This window comes from Phaeodactylum tricornutum, chromosome 2, assembly GCF_000150955.2.
Source record: "Phaeodactylum tricornutum CCAP 1055/1 chromosome 2, whole genome shotgun sequence".
NCBI lineage: Eukaryota > Bacillariophyta > Bacillariophyceae > Surirellales > Neidiaceae > Phaeodactylum > Phaeodactylum tricornutum.
The window spans coordinates 136,630-151,943 of record NC_011670.1 but is presented as its reverse complement, the minus strand read 5'-3'; the positions used below and the strand labels follow the sequence as shown (position 1 = coordinate 151,943).

The 15,314-nt window shown below is 49.8% G+C and overlaps 5 protein-coding genes across 5 annotated transcripts; 2 read left to right on the top strand and 3 right to left on the bottom strand.

The window, feature by feature from the left end:
- Nucleotides 1-1,854: 1,854 nt before the first annotated feature.
- PHATRDRAFT_43336 (predicted protein) lies at nucleotides 1,855-9,460 on the bottom strand (the record flags this gene model as incomplete). Its single annotated transcript, XM_002177534.1, has 3 exons — nucleotides 1,855-3,397; nucleotides 3,419-7,838; nucleotides 7,889-9,460. The coding sequence occupies 3 exons, from the start codon at nucleotides 9,458-9,460 to the stop codon at nucleotides 2,556-2,558; spliced, it is 6,834 nt and encodes a 2,277-aa protein (XP_002177570.1). The 3' UTR covers nucleotides 1,855-2,555.
- Nucleotides 9,461-9,712: 252 nt separating this feature from the next.
- PHATRDRAFT_43335 (predicted protein) lies at nucleotides 9,713-11,676 on the bottom strand (the record flags this gene model as incomplete). Its single annotated transcript, XM_002177533.1, has 3 exons — nucleotides 11,265-11,676; nucleotides 10,191-11,165; nucleotides 9,713-9,801 (listed from the first exon to the last, which is right to left on the bottom strand). Exons 1-3 carry the CDS (start codon nucleotides 11,428-11,430, stop codon nucleotides 9,713-9,715), a joined length of 1,230 nt encoding a protein of 409 aa, XP_002177569.1. The 5' UTR covers nucleotides 11,431-11,676.
- Nucleotides 11,677-12,192: 516 nt separating this feature from the next.
- PHATRDRAFT_32524 (predicted protein) lies at nucleotides 12,193-12,825 on the top strand (the record flags this gene model as incomplete). Its single annotated transcript, XM_002177836.1, has 1 exon — nucleotides 12,193-12,825. The coding sequence occupies one exon, from the start codon at nucleotides 12,193-12,195 to the stop codon at nucleotides 12,823-12,825; it is 633 nt and encodes a 210-aa protein (XP_002177872.1).
- Nucleotides 12,826-12,973: 148 nt separating this feature from the next.
- On the bottom strand, nucleotides 12,974-13,871 carry PHATRDRAFT_43334 (predicted protein; the record flags this gene model as incomplete). Its single annotated transcript, XM_002177532.1, has 1 exon — nucleotides 12,974-13,871. The coding sequence occupies one exon, from the start codon at nucleotides 13,869-13,871 to the stop codon at nucleotides 13,167-13,169; it is 705 nt and encodes a 234-aa protein (XP_002177568.1). The 3' UTR covers nucleotides 12,974-13,166.
- A 352-nt stretch (nucleotides 13,872-14,223) lies between these two features.
- Nucleotides 14,224-14,889, top strand: Lhcf1 (protein fucoxanthin chlorophyll a/c protein). The gene has a single exon (XM_002177835.1). The coding sequence runs from the start codon at nucleotides 14,258-14,260 to the stop codon at nucleotides 14,846-14,848; it is 591 nt and encodes a 196-aa protein (XP_002177871.1). The 5' UTR covers nucleotides 14,224-14,257; the 3' UTR covers nucleotides 14,849-14,889.
- The last annotated feature ends 425 nt before the right edge of the window (nucleotides 14,890-15,314 follow it).

The window sequence follows — 15,314 nt, the reverse complement described above, 5'->3', positions numbered from 1 at the left end:
GAAGAAAACCGGTTTTTGGCAGTGACAATGAATCTCGAGTGAAACTCGCAAGACATTTGTGTAGGTTGAAAATAAATAGCCGTACCTGTAAGTGACAGTTACAGTTAGTAAAATATCCGCTAGTTGGCATTCGGCACAACGAGTCCTGTGTATGCGTTTATTCACTGACCTGACCTCACACTATGGGCCATCGTACCTTCACGTTCGATCCGTTATCGCGTTGTCTGTCGCGCTTGTTGTTGTGTCGATCCAGCGAGTAGAATATCGAAGGACTTTGAGTTAACAGTAAGTGCTAGTCATGCGATCTATCTCGTATTCATCGTCGTTATTCTGCAGCGAATGTATCCTACCTAAAAGTATGATTGTTGAATTTTCACCGTAAAGGATTTGTCATGTTTGGTCGCCAAGTACGACGCGTCGTGAATCGGACAGTTGCCGAGCCTCGCCTTCCCATCAGAGTCGTTTTTGAGCAGAGACGCTTGTGTACCTCCATCTCTTCCGTAAGTTTGCATGCGCACAGAACCACCATCATGAATTCGCAACGATCTATCCAAATGCAAGCAATTCGATGGTTCTCATCTCGAGGAGGGCGACGAAGCAACACCAAACGGGATTCGGGCTTTCAGCTCGACGCCTTGCCGTTTTCAATTTCTCCAGAGCAAGCCCTTGAGTCATTCCATCGATGGGCAAAAGATGATCAAGGTCTCAGCTATTTAATATCGTCTCAATCAATACGCATCGGGGCCGCATACTGTCCCGTCTGGAGTTTTGACATCAATGCGCGCTTTGTCCTTGTCGAAAAGAACGACGTCAAGACTACACGACGGTTCGATTGGAAGCCATCGGCCTTTGCCATTTACGGATCTCAGCCAGTCATTCATATCCCTGGGCTAGCTGCCTACGCTGGTCACACTTACCGCCGTTCTCTCGTCAATCCCATTCACAATACATCTCTTGTCTTTTTGGGATCGCAGACAGTCCCCTTTCAGCAATGGATGTTGCGCGATATGGAGCTATCGAATGGAGCCCGCCTGACAATATTCCCGGATCCCTGGAATGCCACACGTGGTCGGGCCTTGACGGTTGTCCGAGAACAGATGCAAGCACTTGCGGATGCTGAGAAGGAGCATGTATCGGTTCAGTCGGAAGTATTGAAATCCCGACGGGTGTATATGCCAACATACACGATCGAATATAGTGTGTTTGGGGTCACGTACCAGGCGTTTGTTTCTGGGTGTGACACAGGTGCCGGAGTTTCGGGCATTTCCCATCGTGTATGGGGTGGACTTGGTGGCGTGGGCCCTCCCTCGCCAGGTACGGCTCACAGTTTTTTGTCGCAAGCCGCGGGTGTTGCCCAGACCAGTGCCCGGGTATTGGGTGGCCAGCGGCTCGGTATTCTGATCGTGTCGGCACTGCAGTTGCTCGGTAGCATCTTGACGCGCGTATTGGTACGCGTGCCTCTTATTGGTGCAGTTGCTGGAGTATTTGTCGGCTTCCGAAAAATTCTGCAGCCTTGGTTGAATCAGCGTTGGTCGACAGCCGCCTGGGAACGACAGCGCGAACGCGAAGCTGTCGCAGACGATTGGGTCAACCAGGATAATACTGACGACTTTGTGGATAGCGGCAACGCTGTGCGGTACTTCCAATCCAATCGCGGTAGAATACTGAAACACTTGAGTGGAGAATACGACCACGAACGGGGCGAATACGATTGGTACAAGGAATGGGAGAAATGGGCCCGACAACAGTGGGAACAACAACAGCAACACCATTCCGAGGGTCAGCAGCGTCAACGCCAGCAAGGACAGCGCGTTCGCCAAAAAACGAAACCTGAATATCAGTGGGATTTTGATCCGCAGGATCCGTATTCTGTTCTCGGTGTTTCTCGCGGATCGTCCAAGAAGGAACTTTCAACTGCCTTTCGCCGAGAAATGCTAAAATGGCATCCCGATACCATCGGTCCAGGCGCGTCTGAGGCGCTCAGGGAACGGGCCACGGAACGATCCAAAATAATTACGGATGCCTATCGCAAGATAAAGACGCAAGTAAAATAGTGAAAGGAAAAGGATTTGAGCTATATTTGAAGGAGGGGTATGGCAAGTCTACAAAAAGCGAGTCGTCAGCTTCATCCGTGCAGTCGACAGGTACTACCGCATTTGTCAACTTGTGATCTCTTTTCTCAGCGCTCTAGCAAGAAAAATAATTTTGGTGGGCCGATTCTCGTCGCCTGAAACAGGGCTCTCTCCCAGCATCTGTTGGGAGGAAAACGAGACAAGTGTGTGGTTTAGAAAACAAAAATGAAGATGATAGATGATTGGACACGAAACTGCAACTCACAATCGTATCTAGTCTCGTATGGTCCAATGTTTTCCCGACTATCATGCAGAAAAAGTCGAAGTCTTTTCCAAAGCCTCCGTGGGTTTGCTCTTTGATACGACGAGCACTTTTGATGGTGATCAACAAGAGATCAACCAATATTTTGACAAAAATTTCGAAGAGGGTCGTTTTATTGTTGGTCTGCGGTGCAAATGTATGTGGTTGCGCGATGACGCTTTCTACAAGCTGTGGAAAAGGAATATGAGCAGAAGAAAAGTGCCAAAAAATTCAGATTGGAAAGCGGCTGAAATACGTACTCGAACACCGTACGAGCAACGAGTCAAACCTCTACATAGGCTTTGCACGTCAGCAATGCTGTTAGATTCAGACCGCCGGATCAAGCTCAATCCAACACGGGCCATATCACCTCCCCTGGAGGCAAGCTCACAAATCATGTCACTCAAGGCAAGCCCTGCGGAATCACTCAGCCACTCAGAACTCGAAACATGCACTTCAATGTCAAGACTACTCCACCAAGATTTCACCGTTTGAAGAGAGTTTTCCACGATCTGCAAAGCCGCTTGACTGGGATGTTTCTCTAGATGAGCAGGAAGCGATGTCAACATGGATCTCGGTAGGGGGTACTCCACCAAATGCATTGTTAAATGCACAAGACCATTTTCGTACTCGGTGTACTCATCCATCTGTGGACAATTAGAGAAGCTAGTGGATTTTCTAAAACCTTTGTCTCCTTGGTCAATAAGAAGCTTTGCTTGACAGTAGGTGCGATAAAAGGTTTCGAGAACTTCGCCATCTACCGGAAAGCCCGATAGGAGTCTATTCACGGTTGGCTGGTACAACTGTATAATTTGCAATACCTCAACAGCAATCTGGAGTTTCCGAGTTTCCTCAATGCCAGACAACAACAAAGAGATCATCAATTCGAGATGACCAATCAAAAACGATGGGACGCCAACTTCGGTGCGCTGATACATCATAGTACTCGCGTTTTCATCTTTCAAAAACTTAGCTTCTTCGAAGAAATAATATTTTGCGACATCATACATGGCTTCTAGGACTCCTGATTCAAGTAGTGTCTCACCTCCAAATGGAAGAAGGGCAATTTTTTGTAGCAACAGCGCCATATCGACGTCACGGGATGAAATAGCCTTGATCATGATTGTGGCAGTCGAATGCATTGCACCAGGACGAATGGGGTCGGTCAGGACAGATTGCACAAAAGAAAGCTCCCTTGATGTGTCTTGGCGTGCGAAGAGCCCCAAGATAGCCGATAGGCACCATCGAGCAAGCACCGCTTGAGTTGGCGGTATCTCTCCTGCACGCAAAAAGGTAGATAGGCGAGACAGAACAAGTGCAGCGTTCCTAAAGTCTTCGATCCTACATTTCGACGTATCCTCTTCGGAAAAACGACGGAGAATGCAAGCAAGAGCATTTGCCAAAATTGCTGTTCGTTCGTTTCTCCGACATGCGTCAGGTCCCTCTCCCAGGTGGAAGCCTGATTGACAGATTGCACGGGCAAGGAGAGTAGCGCAGCCAGGGGTATCCGAAACGGCTTTAGACGCGGACTTGAACACGAGCTCGGTCGTGGATAAAATGGCAAGAGCAAGATTGCGCGTTGCTGTTGTATACACATCCATATCCATGTCACGAGGAGCAGAAGAAGAGGGGCCACTCGATGATACTAGCTCGAGCAAATTCAAAAGTAGCTTCACAGACCTCACATTGTCGTCAGTCGTCCTAATTCCCAGGGTGGTGTCAGCTATGTTGATTGTTCCCAGCACAATTCTAAGCGCATCCGAACAATGGGCGGAGGCACAGTCTCTTGCAACTGACAAGTTCCAGTGATCACACCAATTTCGCAATCCCTCTTCGATGGATTCTTTAGTCTGTTTCATGGACACCAATAGTCGTTCAGTGTCAACAACGTCGTACCCATTTACAACCGAAGGAGCTCCATATAGCCCTTTCTTTACGAATCTTACTGATTCCTCTGTAGGTGCAACGATAACTGTGTTTTGGTACAGTCGCCGAATCGGCATGACATCCAGAAGTCGAAGGAGCAGACTGGAGTTTTCATTGCACAACACCGACACAATACGCCTGTATTTGCTTGGCTGTGGACCCAGAAATGAGTCTTGTACAGTAGAAACACCGGAAAAATCTGTTAGGAGACGCAGTTCGTTTGCAATACCTTTCAAAATCCATGCAATTGAATGAAAAACGGAAGTGTTTAGCCGGGAAGAGGAAGTCCCTATAGACGATACATTGGAAAGTATCAGTGAAAGATGAGCAAGCCAGAAATCTGCCTTTCTCAGCTTTGAAGATGACTTCAACATCATTTTGGCGTCGCCACTATTCGCTTCGGCGTAGTTACACAAGTGAAAGAAAATCTCGAATATGCTAGCCGCAAGTTCTCCTGACTTGCTGCTTGTCACGAAGGCTTTTTTCTTTAAAATTTGAGTGAAGGCCCCGAAGCAATCGTTTGGCGATTTCTCATCTGGAGCCAAGTCTTCATTCGACAAACCCAAAAGAATCCCGGCAAAAGGGGAACGCTCTTGAGAAGGTCGACGTAGGTCTAATAAAATGCGTTCACAGACAATGCGAAGCAGCTCCATATCTTGAGCTTGATCCGTCTGCGAGGAGAGCAAGACTCGGTGTGCAAAAGCCCGAGATAGGGCCCGTTGCTTGGAAGGGCTGCTTCCTATAATCGAACCAAAACCATTTCGAATGGAGCGATCGACATATAGCACCAGCGAAACCGCTGCAGTGCTGATGCGTAGATCGCGGGACTCGTTTGATGAGATGTACCCAACCAGGCTAACAATCGAAGAAACAACCCCTGTATCGGTTTCGGCGGAGACCAGCAAGTCAGCAAATGTGGTTAGCTCGTAATCGGAAAATTTGAGACGAGACGAACCAGCTGCCTTTCTCCGGAAGTGAATGACAGGCACAATTATTGATGTGCTTGATAAAGTAGATGTCGCCTGGTACATACAGCCCTCGCGCGCCACCACTGCACACATGCATTCCAACGCCAAGATGACAGAGCGTTCCCGCCAATATACGGCCTGGTCGTAGCTTAAATCAACTCCGTTCGGCTCCAGTTGTTTCAAATTAGATTTGTTTGCAAAAGAAGACACTTGCTCTTTAGATTTGCCGGTTAATATGGTGCGCTTTGCTCCAAAAAGCGCGTACGTCTTCGAATTGCAATCGCTATTCTTTCCGAACGCGTTCATTGTCTGAGATTGCGAAACAACAGCAACAAGAGAATTGAAAAGATCGCCCTGGTTCGATGAGAGGGTTTCAACCAAAAGAAGAAAGCCAGGGCTTTGCGTTCGAGGAACAGAAGCCGAGATGGAGTCATGACTCCTGATCGGCATGGGCTTGTTTTTGGAGGTAACCGAAACTCCCGCTGTCTTTACCTGGTCAGGAACCTGGGACGGAAAGTCTTCTGCAAAGTGCTTGGCATCGCCGACTAGCGGCACCTGAACCAGACTTTTCACGAGTCTAGAGTGCAGCAGCGCTTGCTTGGCGGCTGACTGGGCAGCGGACATGTATTGGCTCTTGTCCGCTGCATCAACAGCATCACCATATATATTGACCGGACAAATGTAATGCGTCAAAACGGTCTTGACTAATTCCAGTGCAAGAGCCACAAGACGGCTTTCGTCTTCCAAAGATCGGAAAGGTAGCTTACCCAAACCCCCGAACCTACCAGTCGCTCGGGGCAAGATAAAGTGACAGGCAAACTCGATATATGGCGAACACCCTGGTCGTACTCGTCGTGCTTTTCCTAAGCCTTTTGGACATCCCCCGACTTGGAAGAGCGCATTGAGTAGCTTCAGTAATCCCTCAGAAGACGGATAGAAGCCCATTACTGATTCTACGAACTCTAACTCGTAAATAATTGCGTACATCGAGTTGGCAGGTATCCAAGACTTCCCAGGTTTGTCGTCAACATATCCTGTCGAAGATGGTGGAAACGCCAAGCCGGGAAAGCTCTTCGATTCGGCATCACGGAAGGTGGGGTACTGTTCCAAGAGATAGATTGGAAGAATCTGGCACGCGTCGAGAGTCTCCCATCCCTGAAGCGCAAAGTCCTGGATTCGTCTGGCTTGTCCTTCGTGGCAAGCATCATCATTAAGCAGACTTGCAATGGTCGAGAAAATGGCACCTCGAATGCCCGGTGCGACGGGCATGGTTGCTAGCGTGAAAAGAATCATCAGGGCTGAATCCTGTCCTACTGTTTCGTTGCCGTCGGAACTGTAAACCGGAATGTTGACGGACAGAACAGTCTCTCGTGCCTCAGGGCATCGTTCACCGACATTAGAGATTGTTGCGAGAATCGATAGCAACAAGTTTGTGTTATCCTCGCCTAGCTCCTTTGGACGCGTCGAAGTAGGGTCGTTGTTCGTATCTTCGGAATCTTGCCGTTCTGACCCGTCCAAATTTTCAGAATAGTAGTAGTACTGCGTCGAAGTGCCATTCGAAGAGTCCTTATCGTTCTTGCCGTACTTGCTAACGTTGGAGCCGTATTGTTGCGGATCCAATTCTCGCGCATACCACCGCAAATTTTCGATCAACGTCACCCACGTATGTCCTTTGACGCCGGTGTTTCTGTCGTGCGACAAAATACGATGAACGGCAGTAGCACCGTCCATTGTGACTTGAAACTCATCCTTCGCCAAAGCCAAGGCTGAAAGCATAGAAAGATATGGAGCGCGCAACGTATCGTCCTCTGATTGTTGTCGTTCTAATCCTTTCAAGGCATTGCTTGGAACCAGTTTCTGAATCTCTTCACCATCCTTCTCTTGATCGACGGCCGTCGACCAGAATGGCAAAGCGTATTCTGGTCCCAGTGCGCACACAGATACTGCCAAAGCAACCACATCGTCCATGCAATCGGGCCGTGAACCCAAATCGACTTCTGCAATTGAGGTCCTTTGTGACCCAGCCGACGTGTGGCCCCCAGCCCACGTTTCAAACTGGCGAATGTGGTCGTCGTGTGTACGACGTAACCGCAAATCCTCCTCAGCATCTTGCAGCCACTTTGCTTTCGAGATTGGGCGATCGCCAGAGTCATCCAAGACTTCTAGATAAAACGAAACAAATTCGGTTAACGTAGCGAGGTAAAATTCTACCGCATCGCAAGCTGGGCTCGGTAGAAGGGACGGGGAACGGAGACCTGGTAGCAACGTAAGACGAGCCATGGTAAAAGATCCCAGAGTCTCCGGTGCTTTCAGCGATTCACGAAAGGCCTTACGGATATCGATACTGCTGCCAGGCGACACAGGTCCGGCTCGAGGAGATGCGACCGCGGATGGAGTCGACTGCAACAGTAGTGCGAAGGAGCAAGCCAGTAGTCCAAAAATATCTTTGCGCTTCCATCCGTCCGTGGCATTTTGAGACAATCGTTGGTGAATCGGATGCAGGGAGTCGATCGTAGATGAGTTCGGAGGTAACAGAGCGTTTCCCTGCGAAGAAAGCAAAAGTGAGCTAGACTGTAAAATGAAGGTGACACTGCAACAAAACAAATACATAAAGATCCTACCGTTCCAAAGTCATTCGCACAATGCGTCTTGCGATTGTGTTTCAAGCCCCGGCTATCCAAACTAGTCAAAATGGCTACCACCAAGGTTGAAATGACTTGCAGTCGATCCACGTGTGTTGTCTTACAGGTCTGTTGAATCAGTTCGCGTTGCCATGTAAGAGGATCCTTCTCCAACGCATGCATCGTCGTTCCAAACGGACGCCAGGGGCTCGATACAGCAGTGGGATCAGACGCAATCACGGGTGATGGTACATCTATGTAGGGATCCAGTACCGGCAACTCATTGGAGAGTTCCTTCGCGAGATCAATGAGGGCAGCTACTTCGGTCGCTTCGAGTTGAGTGAAGTAAGCCCAAAAATAAAGGCATTCGGCCGCTAATTGTCGCTGTTCCACGTGAAATCGTGCGTGTCGGGATAATGTTTGGGCGTGTGCTGACTGTGGAGACGTGCCGTGCGTAGCTGGTGGCTCGAGACGGCTTAGTTCGGCATTCCATTCGGTTATACGCCGTGTGGCAACGCGTACCCATTCCAACAAGGATTGCCACAGCTTATCCTGTAGCAGGTCATCCGTCACCTGGAGGACCACATGTCCAGGTTCGGCCCGCAAACGATGTTGAAGTAGAGATCGTAGCGTTATCAACGGTAAGGCTTGTTCATGCCAGTACAAGGTTTCGACGGCCAAAGGAATATTTCGCATCAACGCCTCGTCCGGTACACCGAACCGAGACTCTAGTTCGGCCCGAACGTGATCGACGCTCATGTGTGCGTACAAGCTCAATACATGAGTTTCGTCCAGTTTCAAGTCATCGGAGAGCTTGACAATATCGTGATACATCGACTCGGTTAAAGAGGCTTCTTGTTGATTGCTTTCCAAGTATACCAACGGACGTTGCTGGAGCTGTTGACGAATAGCGGTGTTGGGACTGTTGCAGTACACAATAGGCGATACATCAGTCAGATGCGATTGAGTTTTCCCGTCCGCCATCAATAGTGCGAGAGCTTGTCCCGCCAACACACCGTCTTCCGTGTCCTCTAACGCTGTGGACACCAACTCCTCAAGCTTTTCCGACATTGCTTGCCACGGAAATATGTGTTCGTATTTGGGCACCCTGAGTCCTTCCGAAGCTGTAGATGTCGATTTCGAAGTCAATGAAGGCGTTGGCGCGGAACCACTTTGGAAGGCAGGGACAGTGTTACTGGCCCCACTCTGGGGTCCCAAACCGAATGCATGGTTACCACTCGTTGCGGGCGTACCGGAACTGGATGGGGCCCCGATGCTAGATGCCGTCCCGCTTGCGCCAAACGAGAATCCAGTCGTCGTACTTGGCGCTGACGCTTCATTCGAAGAAGAAGCACCCGTGAAAGCGGGAGTCGCCGTTGCAGCAGAACCAAGAGAAAATCCAACTCCACCCCCGGAGACTGTATTCGTGAAAGGAGCGCCTACTGGCGTATTCGTTGATGCCGGAGCGCTTTGTCCCCCGTCACCTCCTCCAAAAGAAAATCCAGTACCTTGCCCGGTAATTGGAGTAGAGTTATTGGACGACGACGGTGTCGTTCCAAAGGTGAACGCCATGGTCGGAACGAAAGTAATGTAATAGAGAGTGATTCCAACCTTTATACCCGATAGTTTTGTTAGTACTGCTATTCAGGCGCGGGGCGGGACGGCGCGGAGAAAAGGAAGGATAGACAGACTGGTCATGTGGGTCAGGTTTTGGTGAGGAGCTCACGGTCAGTCAAACCGCGACGGACCACTGGCTGACGATGGACAACGAGAAATGCTACCAACATTCACTTTATTTGTATTTTCAATGATTTCAAGGTAGCTCTAAAAAAAAAATTGCTCCAGTCCAAGCTTGGCAAAGACAATATGGGTAGCAATGACACTCCTGCGAAGAGTGTTGGCTGCCTGACGGTCTGTATCGATTGTCATCTTGCTATGTGTCCATTACAATCCGTTACAGGTCAAAACAGGCGGTGCATCAATATATGAGTTGAGCTAGAGACCGCGACTTTGCATCGGACAAAAACTAGCACACAGTGCTGGTGCAAATTTGAGAATTTCAATTACATTACACTAACTCATTTGAAGTTTCAGCACCGGCTGCGTTTCAATTCCGCGCCGTCTTCCGTTCGAAAGATGAAGTCCTCGACGACATCTTTGGCGCCCACAAGTGCGCTTCTCTAATTCGACCGACCGCTCTTCTTTTCTCTTTGCTGGTATTGGCGATGTTGATGGTCTCTTTCAGACGGTGTGTCAAATGGATTACCGGATTTCCGACTACCAGCGGCCTGGGATGACATACCGTGACTGTCAACTCGGGGATGGGGTTCGTAAGAAACGTGAAATTCTGTAACGTTCCCGGCAGGGACTTGAGCCGCCAAGATACGACCAGGTTCGTCGGGCACCGATACATGCATTAACGTACCTGCCGAAGTACCGGATGGCACACGGACAAGTAATAATTTCTGGTTCGCTGGAACGGGTTGCGGTGTAACGGGTGTGTGACTCGTGGCAGAAGTCCGGGAAACAGCCGAAGTCATTGGTGGAGCCTGCAAGGGAGTGTAGGCCACGTGAAAGGATGTCGTATTGGGAGGTACCGTGATCATGAGCGCACGATGTTCCCCGGGAATTTCTACCTGCATAAAGCTTCCCGCCGTTAAGCCTGGAGGGATGTGTACCAAGAGCAGTTTCTGTTGCGCTTCGCTTTGAGGAGGGGACGGTTGGCGGCGGCTTTCTACCGCGTCTTTACGAGCCAATACTTCCGGTCGTTTCCTTTCTCTGGTAGTTCCTTTCTTTCCCTCTTTTGTACGGGCCATACTCTTCTTGGGCATAGGGGCCGGTACAACGTCGGGAGTGGGAGCTAGAAAATCTTCAATCTTTTCCAGAAAAGACTGTACCGGATTTTCGGGGAGCTTGGGACTCACTGGCGGTTCCCGAGCTTCTCCTTTTTCATTTCTTTTGGGTGCAGCGGAGGATGGCGCTACCCAGGCTGGGACTGGTTGCAGAGTTCCATGAGTTTCCTCGTTTCGTTGCTCCGTGGCCACAGGAACCTGCGCCTCGGACGTCAACCAGTCATCCAAAGAGTTTTCGAACGAAGGCGGAGGCTTAACGGGCTCCGCCTGCATGACACGCCCGAATACTTTCTGTGGAGGAAATTCTACAATAAAGGTCTGACCAGGGCGAACGCCTTCGGGAACTAAGGCGTGCACGGCACGGGTTCCATCTAGTGAGTTGACTTGCAGCATTTGACCAGGTCGAACTCCGGCTGGGCAGGTGACTGTTGTCGGCACAACACAAAAGCATAGCGTGAGATTCTTACGTTGGGAAGAAGATTTTTGGATCCGGTCTCTCCGAGAGGCATGACTCGGGTACGTACCCGAAACGAGACTGTCGTAGGGGTCCGGTTTCGCCGAATTTGAGGGTATTGGCTGGATTCCACTTTTTCCTACGGCAAGGCGCTGGCCGCGATATTTGTCGTCGAGAATATCAAGGTGGGCTGATTCTTCGGGGCCGAGGGGCTCGGCAACACAGCACCAAACCATCTTTTTAAAAGATGTCTTCGAAACTGGAACGATGAAGGAACCAATTGAGTTTTTGTGGAACGCTATTGCATTAATTTTTGAGCTGATTGCTGTAAGTTCTAAACACCACCTTTCCACTTAGCATGCTACTCTTCCCCCTTTCACCGCAACGTCCTTGGACAAAGGCGGAGTCATTTTGAAATCCAGTGGAACGACTTTGCATCTTATAGATCTGCTGGTCTTTGGCGAGATGCTTGGTCAGTTCCAACGCTTTGGCCAATTATTATCACAGCATCGTCTAACTGGCAAGCATGCGTTGGGTCGATCAACCTTCGCTTGTCGAGCGCTAAAATTGACGTCAGACGGGACATCCATTCACGAAGCTTCGACTTGGACAGCGAATCCCATTTTCCCCCCAATCACGACCAAAATCAACCCAAAGCAACCAACCCTACCTACATTGCTTTCACAGTTCGCCAATCGCGACCATTTACGGAGGGGATGGCCGCCTGTGATTGCTTGCATCCATCCGTAGGTCAGAGTCAAGCATTTCTTGTGCCGACTGGGAGCCCGTGTCGATCTTGTCAGCTCTCTCTTTTTCTCTCTCTCTCGTTGCGTCCAATTAATCTTCCTTATTTCCATTCCAAGCCCATCAAGGACTGCGCGGACAGCGCAGGATTGTCGATCCTTCCATTATCGACACGCGTCTCCCCAACAGCAACTTCTATTCGTAGCCCAGTTCCCCCATTACAAGATTCACAGTCAGGTACACACATCGCTATCATGTCGACCGCTGCCGCGCGCAAGGCTTGGAACGAAGCCATGAAGGCTACCGCTGGAGCCACTGCCTTACCCCCCGCTCTGCAGAAGCTGGGACAAAAGCGACGTTCCGATCGACACAAAAAACAATCACGCCGGGTAAAGGCCCGCAAAACCGTGGCGCTGTCCGCCGACCAAGAAGAATACCGACGCGCAGTGTGGATTGATGCCTTGGAAGGGGTGGATCCAACGGCGCAAGTTGCGGAAGAAGATGACGAATACGATGAACTGGACGATTTGGACGAGGGCAAGCCAAAGAAACGTAAACGATCTACTAAAGTCAAGGCCGGCGTCCTGCCGAAACGATTTCTGCCTCGGTCCTTGGCATCCATCCTAGTGGAAGAGGCCAATAAAGAAGATGGCGCATCTCGAGCATTTCTGGCGGCAGAAGCCCGTGTCCCTGTTTCCCAGCAATTGCCTGCCCGCAAATTTTGTCCGGTAACCGGGACGGAGGGTATTTACACGGAGCCCAAAAGCGGTATCCCCTACGCCAACATGAAAGCGTTGGAACAGATCCGAGAGCGGCCACCTCCGTGGATGACTCTGGGAGGGACAGCAGCGTACTGGGAAGCTGTCAAGAGCATACGAGACGAATGACATTGGCATACTGTCTAAACACTTTTCTATGATCCCATGGAATGTCACGTGTGCGTTCCGGAACAGGATACCCTCCTGAAGAATGCCTTTCTGAGCATACGGACGATTCGGAAAAGGGAACGTCGCGGACGAGAAGAGTTTAAATTCAGGAGTTGCGCACTTTTCTAAAGGGCGAAAGTTTATAGCGCCCCGCTGCTACTTTTACTACTACTACAAGGACGGGTTTGCGTAAGCACCACTCTTGATCACCTGGTACGGGCGCGAACAGTAAAATGGATTGAACACTTGACCCATTAAGTCGTTCCCAGTGAAAAAGTACATTGCGCATGCGTTTGTGCAAGTTATTTCTCGGAAATCGGAGCATCCACGATTCCATAGGTAATGAAATCGTAGTAAATGATAATGCGAGCTATCATGCAGCGCGCCTTCCATTCTGGACGACCGTCCCGCTCGTTGATTTTGACCGATTCACGGCCGTTCAATTCAATCATCATATCCCAAGCTGCTTTAAAATCCTCTTCGTCATCTTGAGGATCCGGTAGTACCATTTCTAACAGTCGCATTATCTCCGGATCGTAAACTGATTCGTTGTCTGTCATGAAGGGCACCGATTCACCCACCGCTTTCTCCAGGACTGCTTGAATTCGTTGCAATCGTTGCTCGGTTCGTTCCGGTGAGCCAGTCTCGTCAGAGCTGCCGAATTTAGGTCGTGGAAAGTTTATGTAGCCATCCAATACAGCGTACAAAATATCGTTTGCGTCCCGAGGTGCAGTCTCGTCCTCCAACAGACGTTGCAGATATCTCCACCGGCCGAAACGATCTTCCAGACCAAGTCGATCACGGACTTGAGATACATATGAGGACGAAGCGTACAGAGACCACTTCTGGACTTTCGTTATCGGCGGCGCCTGTGCCGAAGGCACTGGCGACAACCAACGTGATGATCGATGAACGGTCGGCCCTTGAAGCGAAGACACAAGCTGCAGGACGCAATGGAGGACTATCACCGCACAAATGAACTTCGAAAAAAACTTTCGAGCGACCATGGAAAAGGAGGATCAGATTCAGATCAAAACAGTGGATTGCTCTGGTAGCAAATATCTTCTGCTAGATTGGCTCATAGTCGGTTTTGGACGTTCGAAGCTCACCGTCAAAAGAAACAAAAGAGAAGAATGACGTCTTCGTGACGTAGAATCTACGACTGTACTCGGATCTAGGAAATGAATTGACTCACGATCTTCTTCGAGTCCTGTTATAGGCCCTTGGTCCGAACCCCCACACGATTTTTGCACCAAAGATTTGCTTCAATTTGCTGGATGTTTTGACTGCAAGATCAGCTGGCCTAGCAAGAGTGCTCGTGTTGCTTCGTCGGGAATCCCTACGAATTTCAGTTCTGCACAAATTTGTCTGCCGTTTCGAGATATCATTCAAGATGAAATTTGCCGTTTTTGCCTTCCTCCTCGCCTCTGCTGCCGCCTTTGCTCCGGCTCAGCAGTCGGCTCGTACTTCGGTAGCCACCAACATGGCTTTCGAGAACGAAATCGGTGCTCAGCAACCCCTCGGATATTGGGATCCCCTCGGTCTGGTCGCCGACGGTGACCAGGAGAAGTTCGACCGTCTCCGTTACGTTGAGATCAAGCACGGGCGTATTTGTATGCTTGCCGTTGCCGGATACCTCACCCAAGAAGCCGGCATTCGTCTTCCGGGAGACATTGACTACTCAGGCACCAGCTTCGAATCGATTCCCAATGGATTCGCTGCCTTGAGTGCTGTGCCTGGAGCCGGCATTGCCCAAATTATTGCTTTCATTGGCTTTCTCGAAATCGCCGTCATGAAGGACATTACTGGAGGAGAGTTTGTTGGCGACTTCCGCAACAACTACCTCGACTTTGGCTGGGACACTTTCAGTGAGGACAAGAAGCTTCAGAAGCGTGCTATCGAACTCAACCAGGGACGTGCGGCACAAATGGGCATCCTTGCTCTCATGGTGCACGAACAGTTGGGAGTCTCTATCCTTCCTTAAAAATTTAATTTTCATTAGTTGCAGTCACTCCGCTTTGGTTTCACAGTCAGGAATAACACTAGCTCGTCTACAGCGTGAATGCCAATCTCGCCCATTCACGGTGTACACAAGTTCAACATTCAACGCTGGCAAGCAAAGAACTTTTGGAAAGAGAAAGAATGTCCGAATAGGGCACGGCGTGCCGTATCGTTGGCGTGGACTAGCAGAAACTGAGCAAGGCACAGGGTGAGTTTTCTCAAGACACATAGCTTCAGCGTCGTGCAAGCTAGGCAGGGGGCGAGTTTTCTCGAAACATACCTTCAGCGTCGTCTTCACTGTCACAGTCAACTGACAGTAATCTTTGGCCCGTAGAGGTTCGAAATTCAATCTATTAAATACAGCAGGATAAGACACAAGAGCGACATCCTGACATCAACTCCGTGAACAGCAAATCCTGGTTGAACACGTATCCTTTTGGGGGCCTCCC